At 45.1% G+C, this 9950-nt stretch overlaps 1 protein-coding gene across 1 annotated transcript in view; it reads left to right on the forward strand.

The window, feature by feature from the left end:
* The first annotated feature begins 1948 nt into the window (after positions 1-1948).
* TMEM120B (transmembrane protein 120B) overlaps positions 1949-9950 on the forward strand; it is a 22691-nt gene continuing 14689 nt past the window's right edge. The window contains exon 1 of the mRNA XM_009880343.1: positions 1949-2425. Coding sequence (XP_009878645.1) covers positions 1949-2425 — 477 coding nt within the window. The remainder of the gene's footprint in view (positions 2426-9950) is intronic.

A 9950-nucleotide genomic window follows, 5' to 3' on the forward strand; every position in this document is an offset into this window, starting at 1 on the left:
CCAACCATACCGAAACTCAGAGAAAAAGAGAGCCAGGTGTAGACAGAAAGCATGGAGCTTGGGAGGAGAGGGGAAAGGAAGGTGCTTTGGGTCCTTGCTAGGGAATAAAACCTGGAAATTATAACTAAGAAAATACAGTTAGCATTCATCCTCAGCTCTCCATATAGCTGTGGAAAATGAGTCATTCAACAGCTTTTTGGGGGGATATCATTGCTAAAGAAAAGTACTTCTGTGTCCATGATGAGCCTTCTCCCCAAAATGCAGCTGTGTTGTTTTGTGTGCATTCCATGTGGCTCCTTACCAGGGGGCTGTGGGGGGCGCGGGCAGGGCCGGGGGAGTGCAGGGAGGGCCGGGGGACCTGCCCGGGCACTGCATTGTGAGCTCAGAACCGGGAAGCAGTAAAGGTTCCTGCCAGGCTGCAGTGGGAGGAGAGGGGCTGGAGAGCAGATTCCTGGCTGGTTGCTTCCCCTATGTCTGTCAAACGCAGGCACCTCCTCCACCATCCTCAAGGACAGGGGCGAAGATGAAGACCACCATGTTGCCAAATTTAGAAGCAGATGTTTTGGGAACGGGTTTGTCTGTGAGGACAGAAGAGGATTTGGCAGGTGGAGTCCCCTGGCCATGCTACCTACCTGGGAGCACCTTGCTTTGAGGACACTGAGGGCAGGATTTCTCCCTTGGTATGATGGAGTCACAGCCCGCTGCAGAGGGTGGTTTTTCTGCAATGCAAACACAGGATACACCACAGCTGCTAAGTTTCTCCCTCGCCTTTGGGGGCTGCAGCCACCAGAGAGGGGGATCTCGCCAATATTTGCCAATGGCTGGTGAGTTGCTCGCTCACGTCTGTCCTTCCCTTGCTGGGGGAGAAGAGCCGACCTACAGCTATGTGCACCCGCCCTGACACCAGCCATGACCTCCAAGCGTCTTGCGGCTGTGAAGGGATGTCTCCCCACTGCCCTCACAGATGGGACCATCACTGTCCCTCCACTGCATCTCACTACTTCTTTAGCTCAAAGTTTAGGATTTAAAAACCCCAGGGAGAATTCCCAGCTGTGGGGGCAGCCCCAGCTCTTTGCTGTCTGCTCACTGTGCCCGCAGAGGCACAGCCCGTTCAGAGGACCCGGGGTAATACAGGCCATCCAGAGCCACCATTTTTTGCTAAATCCCCTTCCAAATTTTATGTTGGTGATGCCAGGTTTGCGTAAGTGATAAGGCAGTTGGTATTCACTGCCCTGGATGTTTTTAACCACCTACTACAAGGGCACAGAGGGGCTGGCAGCAAGAGGCAGGTGGTGCAGAACCGCTCCAGCTGCAGCCTCCTAACAGCAGCTGCAGCTTTCAGTGCTGACGGCTAGAGGCTGCTGCTCCCATGCGTCTCTGCTGCCACCACTGCTCTTGGGGATGAGGATATTAGAGAGTCCCAGAGTCTCCAGATTCTGGTCTATGCTCTCACCTTGGAGCTTTGTCAGGTCTTTGGTAAAATGCAGCTTTAGTTTGCACGGCCCTACAGGAAGCCCGGTTTTTCCCCCTGGCTCTTCACAGGACTTCAGAGCAATGCAATTTAGCTACAAGTACACTTTTTTTCCAGCTGTACATATTAACTTAATGAAGAGCAAGGTGGAAAATTCAACTGGCTGCAGAGAAGGGGCCACTGACTGCACCTGGCAGCACCCTGCCTGCCACTGCACCACATCCCGTTGTGTGACCTCCGCACCAGCTCTGTCTGCACAGAAGCACCCTGCCTGACCACTGCTCAGCCCCAAGGACCCTGTCACCCCTTGCACTGACCCCTGTGCCAGGGTCCCTTTGCCGGCACACTCCAGAGCAGTCGAGCCATTCCCAGTCCCTCCTTGCCACTGTGGCAGTGGCTGCAAGCAGGATACTCAGGGCACCTTTTCTGCTCCTCTCCAGCGAGAGCACCATGCCAGAGCAGCGACGGGAGTGCACAATGGGGAAAGCCCACGTGCTCGATTTGCAAAGCACCCTCGAGTTTGGCCCATGCTTTCCTGCCACCCCCCACTCCGAAAAACACCCCATGGACACCAACCTGCGCTTGGTGCTGGCTGGGTGCTGCCGGCTGCATTGGCAGGGTCGTCATAGCAACTCTGCCAAACTCCTGCGCAAAGGGTCACGGGAAAGCGGACGGGAGAGCTGGAGAACTGAGCGGCTGCGAGCAGAGACAGATGCTGGTGGGATGGGGGCTCATCCCGCATGTCCCACGGTGAGAATGAGGGATGCAGTCAGAGCTGGGCTCCTCCACGGAGCCACCAAGCGCATGACGTTCTCTGGAGCAACGTGTCTTCGAGTTAAGGATTATCCAGCAGAATATAGAATGCTGATAAGCAATGAGTGCTTCATCTCTGGTTGGTTTGCTTACATGTGCAGCAGCAGAAGCCTGGAAATGAAAGCACTAATTACGGTACTGGTAGGTAACAAACAAGTCAGTTCTAAAAAGGAGAAGCCTCCTGAAAATGCATATCACTGGTCTCAAAACAGAAATCTGAATAAACCTGACATTTCTCCCCTGTAATTCCCTCAGCCATTGCATTTCTTCCACAGCCACGGTGAGCAGGGATTGTCATTGTGGCCTTGTGGGTGTCTGTGATAATCTTGCCTAACGGGTACTTAGCTGACCATGTTTCAAGTATAAAACCAAAGTTCTTGTCTCACTCCCATGAGCCAAACTAATTTGTTTATTCTCATCCTTTTACCACATTTTTTGTGCACAACACTGCAGACTAGATGGTAACAATTTTGAGTTAGGTGGGGAATCAGGTTGAAAAAAACCACCTGCCTCTTCGGAGATGAGATACAGCTCTGTCTTCCCTGTGGGTGTTCATCTGCCATCTTCAATGTTTGTAGCATTGAAAGTGGCTTAAATGCCGTGCTCATGCTCTGGTAGGAAAGAGGGTGCTTTTGAAGGGATGGTGACCACCGTGGAATGTGCAATTTTTGACTGGAAGCAGGGAAAGATCTTTCAGGTTTGATGGTGAGTAACATTGAGTAACAGGGAATACAGCAAATAATGAAACTGTAAGGCTGCTTCGCCCAGGACTGTCTCTGCTGTGCTCAGTATTGGCAGGAGAAGAAAAAACTCTCCTCCTTGGACTTATTCCAAGTGTGAGTGTGACTGAAGGTGAATATTCCATTTCCCATGACACGTGTGAGGGTCATGGAGCAGGAGGACTCAACATCATCCCTTGGGAAATCAGGTGGAGAAGGAAAATGAGCTGGAGGGTGAGAAGAAGTTCTCTACATCCAACATGCAAGCTGGCGTGAAAATCATGGAGGGAGACCTGTACCATGGGAAAATACAAACACGGAATTTCTAGTGCTGGATTAGATGAATTGAGAAGATGGCAGCCACCGGCGAGCCTGTCCCAGCCTCTCCTCCCTGGCTGCAGGGGATATGCTGAAGCAGCCAGGTGGGTCTGCATCTCCCTAAATCCGGAGAGACAGGAGAGGTGGAACTTCTAGACTTCTTTAAGCAGGTAAACCAGACAGAAAACTATGGAAGTTGACCAAGTTAGGAAATACTTATAGAAGATAAAATATTTCTTGTTATTAAAAATGAGATTAAGATGTTCAGGAAGGATTTATTCACACTCATTCACGTAAACACATTCTGGTTTTGGACAGTGCCTAAGAGTTACTGAAGACAATTGTTACTGTGTTAGTTACTGTGGCCAGTTGTATGGGGCTGGAGTGGGGGACAGGGGGTTGTGGAGGAAACAAGAGAAACCCATGAGGGAGAATTAAAAATGCTCACTCTAGCCCAAAAAGTACAGCCTTAAATTACAACCAGAAATAGCCCCTTCTGGAAAAGGACTAATTATTTTGAATATTACAGCCCCTATATTGCACTGCACTTAACTGAGAATTTGTTAATTAAAATAATTAGCTAATTCAGACAATTTCACATGTTTATTTTTAAACAGTGCAGGCTGTCCAAGGTTTTTGACCTGCAAGTCCAAACTATGCATCACCTAACCACAGCTTTTGCTAACCAGAAGTTATATACATATTTGAAACTCAGTATACATTTGAAACCATTTTAGATGCAATAACTTTAAAAGGATCAAAATAATTTAGCAACAAATTAAAATTCACAAATTGGGACTGAAAACTGCCTCTACAAAAATCTCTATATCTGGATGAGATGGAGGGAAACACTTGGTGATGCCTCTGTTTCTGGGTCACTTATTTTAAATCCCTCTGCTCCCAGTCTCTGTGTGTTTGTTATTTTATCCCCGTGGTCCCAGAGTGGATTATCAGCACCTCTGCCCTCGCAGACTCTCCTGGCTGCACCAAGGAGGCTTTACAGAGCCATTTATCTGGGAAGAGACCATGCGTGATTCCCATCTACCATTTTCTTAGTCCAGGTACAAACATCTGAATTATACTTAATTATTCTGTCACTCATTATTATAATTCTGTACCTTTTTGTACTCCAAGGGTACAAAGCGGATAATTGTAAGTGTACTCTTCTCACAAGAAAGGCAAAATTAGACCATCTTGAAAAGAAGCTGATGGTATTTGCAGCTTTATCAGAAAGTTCTTTTGACTCGCTGAACTCAAATTTTATTTAAAAACTGTCATTCCACTATTAGAGAAGGAACTTTGTTAATAACTAAGAAGTATGGAAAATTTTTGCATAGGACGTCAGATACATAGAATATGTAATTCAGCTGAAGCCTATAAACCTGAACTGACCCAGAAATACCTCAATCAAATCCTCTTCCTCTCCCAACAGCAGTCGTTTCAAGGCACAACATTGAGGCCACTGTGAAAAGTAGGGTCATAATCCAGATTAGGATGGGCTAGGAGGAGAACTTGGTTTTTCCTTGATGCAATTCCCCTTGTTCTGGCCTTTCTATCTGAAATATGGTCCCAATTTTCCTTCTTGGCTTTTTTTTTTTAATTGATTTTTTTCCATTTTACTCTCATAGACGTTGGTCACTGCCACCGAGGAGCTCCAGCAAAGCCTCCTCCACTGCGGTGTGACAGGGCTTCAGTTCTGTTGCTGTCCAGACAGTTGTTGCTTCAGTTGTCTGGCACTTGATTAAACCTTACATTTATTAAGACTGAAAGGAAGCTGTTAAATCGGTCAGGGTAAGTTATGCTTTAATTCAGCCCATTATACTGCCAATACAATTTGTTTCAATGAACTTTTAGCTCTCCAATTTCTTCCAGTTTGGACACACTGAAGAGCAAACCAAGCAATGGGAGCACGTGTGGGGAAAATGCCCAGAAATACACCATTTGTAGAGCAGGGTCTCATGACATATGATGCACCTTAATTTTTTTCAGTCTAAAGAGTAAGATTTTTTTAAATTAAATGAACCCAAAGGACCTCGGTATTCTACATCTGAAACCAACCGATCATTTTTGCAATGAAAGGAGACAGCTGCTCCAAGCTGAGTTTGCTCCCACAAAGCTTGGGGAATCACCCAAGTGAAATGCCCGAACCAACCGAAAACTGTCAGAATCAATAATTTAAGTTTATTCTGGGAACTTTGTAGAATAAATAGAGAAAAAACATTTAGAGAAACATATGTTGGAATTCTTTAAAGGTGAAGAATGTGACAACAACATACTGTGGAAGTAGGATGCTCAGATGTGTGTTTTATTGCTGCCATATTCAAAAGAAAAGCCTGAGGAAGCGGTGGGAGGGTCTTGGACTCCAACCAAGCGTGTCTCGGGTTTAGCTGGATGAGCACAGAGTGGGTGCAGCGCTGAAGGAGCTTCCCCACTGCTCTGTTTTTAAGAATTATTATTACTGGATTTAGGAGGAATTGAAGTGAAAGATTTGAGATGTAAACTTCACTGGTTGACTTTTGCTTAAGAGGCAGCCTTACAGGAAAGCTTTTCTTTAAAACTCTTTCCTCCTTTTTGCTGGGAGCAGCTCTCAAGATAAAAACCATGTTGGTTTTACATCAAAACAACCTAAAGTGAGAACTCTAGGTTATCTGAAATGTCGAAGCATTGAAGTTGTTGAAGCTGATGCTTATGAGATACCCTCTCCCTATGAGTGTGTTTCGCTGCAGATTTACAGCTAATTCTCTACTTAACTACCTGTCACAAGACTGTTCAAAGGTAGGGTTGTTTTAATTAGTGAAGTTACCAAAAACTGATAATTATTTACTGCATAACTGTGACAGAGGGCTTTGCAGGACCCTTGATATTGTTTTAAAACAGGCAGATCACAGTAGGAAGATGGAAGCAGATAAATTTGGCCATACTCAAGCTAATGCCTCACTTAAAGCCCTTAACTGAGGAATTAATCCAGATCACAAGATGAATCAGCAGTACCAATTTCCAGTTGAAACATGTGCCAATTATTTTATTTATCATGGCTTATTGTTACCTGATGTTGGAATAGGGACTCATCCACATTTATATTTTGTCCTTTCCTGTTTGCACTGTGCTGGAAAGAATTAGTATATCTAGGACAGGGGGAAAGCACCTAAGGAAACAGCCTCAGTTACCGTAAGAGAAAAGAATGAATGGAATCTGCACTCAGAAATAGTCTAGAGGGAGAAGGAAAGGAGCTCATATGTGACTGTACATATATAACTACATGTACTCAAACAAAATTTAACAGCAAATGAACAGTCAGTCACAATTTTACTGTGATCTTTAACTTGATTTATTAACTCAATTTCTTTGGTATGTTTTCTGGAAGTGAATGGTTGATGAGCTTGGGATTAATTAAGGTAAAGGTGAAATAGATTTCATATTTGTAGATTTGCTGTGCTAAGGCCTGAGAAGATCTCTAGCAGCAAAAGCCAGTCATTCAAAAGCTGGAAGGTTAAATTTGCAAGATACCTAAAAAAATGTTCTTAAAATATTCAAATTCAGAGGAAAGACACCATTCATCATGTGTTGACACAAGTGAGACGTGCTTTTATAGGCTAAAATCTAGAGCAGCTGTCTGCTCCAGAAATCCAGAGTGATACAATGATGCTGGGAAACAGGGAAGGAGCCTCATGAGCCTCCTCCAGGCCAGCCTTCTGCTCGGGGGTAGGACAGAGAAGACCAACTGACCAACTTTATGCTCAAAAGCAGATGAAGAAGGACAAGCCCGTGCAACGCTCTTGGCCCAGGTAATGCAGGTAAGACAGTGGTGCTGTTGCATGAAAGCACTGCTGTCCTTCTGTACATTTTAACTTTTTGGGTAAGTTGTGTCTAAGGTGCCCATTTCAAGGAAGCCCCAAACCCTCTTTAAGCAGCCTGCTTAAACCTGCACAGCAGCATTTCTTGCCTCTGTAAAATGATAAACTGAATCAAAGTCCCATCCAAGCTGTGGGAGCAAAGGGAGGGATGGGGAAGTAGACAGGGCAACTGCCCAGGTTTTGTTTGCTATGGTGGGTAGGGAGGCATTCTTGAAATCGAGTATGTGTATGTGACCGGGTTAATTAGCTGTTGACCGAAGAGCACATGTGGTTTGTTTAGCAGGCCAGGAGGAAAGATATGCAGAAAGAACAGAGGCTCTCCTGAGATAAACCAGGCTCCAGAAAAAAACGCATCCCAGGGTATGCACTCTGAGGAGTTCACCCCATGCTTCAGCTGAGCTGCACAAGCTGCTCCTAGCGCAGGGCAGGACAGGTGAGGTGTGGGATGCCAGGAACGCCAGCTGATCAGACCCCCTCTCCCTGTCCAAGGCCGAGGAGCAGGAAGCTGACAGGGGTCTTCTGGGCTCTTAAAATTCCCTCTCTAAATGCTTTACCCAAGAAATCTCGTTTAGGAGCACGTTTTAGTTGTAGAAACAAAAATTGCAAAAAGCCTGAAAACCAAAAGAGAAGTTGACAGTTAAATAAAACGAATGCCAAGAACATGGATATGGAAATTTAAGTCACTCAGGACAATAGACAGTGATATATACTATGTGATTTTTTATTTTATGACTCCTAAATCAGAAATTAGAGTTCTTTTAAAATTGACAGATATAACTAAAATCTGCAGCTTCCACTCTTAGGAAGTAAAATTATATACACTATAATAAACAAATTCTCTAGTTCTAGTAAAAAAAAACCAACGCTGTTATCTTACCTTGCTTTGTTTTTATTCACAAAGATGTGATTGAAATAACGAGATTACAGCTATAATCTCCCAGGAGGTGGAAAGAGATTACAGGTAATTCTGAAATCTTTTGTAACAGCGCAACACTAAATACTGTTAGAACCAGCTGTATGGCCAGCCGTGCTACACTCACATTATTTGTGTTTAATGAAATCCTTTGGTGTTACTGTTTGAAAGAAACAGATCTCTTCAATGAATATTAATAATTAGCACATCTTAGCTAAAAGACTTTGAAATAAATCTTTTGGGGTTATAACTGTACACAGCTTCAACATGCATAAGAATTGTTCCTTGTGAAGAGGTATAGGGAAGAGGCAAGAAAGTTTTGAATAAAGGTCTGGTGATTCCTCGGTGCAAAGCTGTTCCAGGAGAGCTCCAGGGCCAGCCTGGCTCTGAGTGGGAAACGCACATTTCCTGCCTTTGTACATGCAGTGCCCACAGAAACACAGACCACGGCCCTAACGAACCTGTCATCGGGCTGCAAAATTATAGCCCAGGGCAAATATCCACCAGTCATATTAAGTGCTTTCTTCTTTTCTTTTGAGGCTTATAGCTCAGGAGTGAAATTAATAGTTTTAGGGGTTATTTACAATTTATGATGTATTCTATAAGTACTGATGAATTCTGTAAGAATTCAGAGCACACTTGGTTCAGAGTGTGATTTAATGAGCAGAGCAAGCCCTAAAGAAATGCAGCTACATCTTAGGGGTGGTTCTCTGATAAACTGAGCTGAGATGACACAGTAACTGCAAAGGTGGAGAGCTTATTTTCACGTGGGAAAGGTAAATAATTTTATTAGTAGGGAATACTCCAACCTTGTGGTGAACTGGAAAGTTTCAGCATGTATCCAGCGCAGAATTAAAACTGTGATCTGAGATGCGATTCTTTTTCTGTAATACAGAATCCTGCAGGCTCCCTGTAACATAAGATGCCATTACATAGGATTGTGGACAAATGCTAGAATCTGAGAAAAATTTACTACAGATATAACAAACTCCTGTGACATTTATACGACACTTATTATTGTTGTACTTCAAGATTATCAAGGCCTGCCACAACACGTGTTTGATCTCTGCACAATCGCAGACCTCACTGGAGGAGCTGAAGGGTCGCAATGGGGATCATGGTTGATGGTTGCTAAATCAGCAGAAATCCCCAACCACCGCAGGATCTGAGCAGGTTTCTTTGGAAACCGAGCGCAGAGGCAGGCAGCAGGTCATTGACTGCATTTCGGGTGTCCACCCACACATGTATGATGAGAACATAGAAAAAGGGCATAAAACGAGCAAACAGCACTAATATAGACCTAGAAAAGCACCAGAGGCAGCGTGCACACCGAGGAGGGTCTCTGCACCACGTTTTCAGTTGTTTGTGCCAAATCCAAGGAAACGGGATCCTACAGATACCTTTTGCAAAAAGACATGATTGCACTCAAGTTTTTACTTTGGCTTCGCACCTCCCCTCCCACTTGTACTTTTTTAATTATTTATTTATTATTGCTTCCTTTCCCTTCCTTTTTTTTCTTCCACTTCGCCTATTTCCACCCTTTTGCAAGAAACCCACCCTCCGAGAAGCACAGTACCAACCCCTTGCAGCAGGCCCGTACACCCCGCCACCTGTACAGCCCAGAGGCCACCAGACCCCGCTCCCAGTTTGCCAGTCCTGCCGCCAAGCGGGTTATTATTGGTACAATAACATAAAAGATCAGGAATCGCCTCGTCATCTTCTCTTTCAGATCTTAACGATGCGCTGCGCCCCGGTGCCAGGGGGCTGCTGGGCTGGGCCGCCTCAGCCCCGGGGGTGTGCGGTCACCGCAGCCCGCGGGTCGCTCTGAGGGGACCGTCCCTTACAGACGCCTCCGCCATCAC

The sequence above is a fragment of the Charadrius vociferus genome, unplaced genomic scaffold, assembly GCF_000708025.1.
Source record: "Charadrius vociferus isolate BGI_N301 unplaced genomic scaffold, ASM70802v2 scaffold332, whole genome shotgun sequence".
Classification (NCBI taxonomy): Eukaryota; Metazoa; Chordata; class Aves; order Charadriiformes; family Charadriidae; genus Charadrius; species Charadrius vociferus.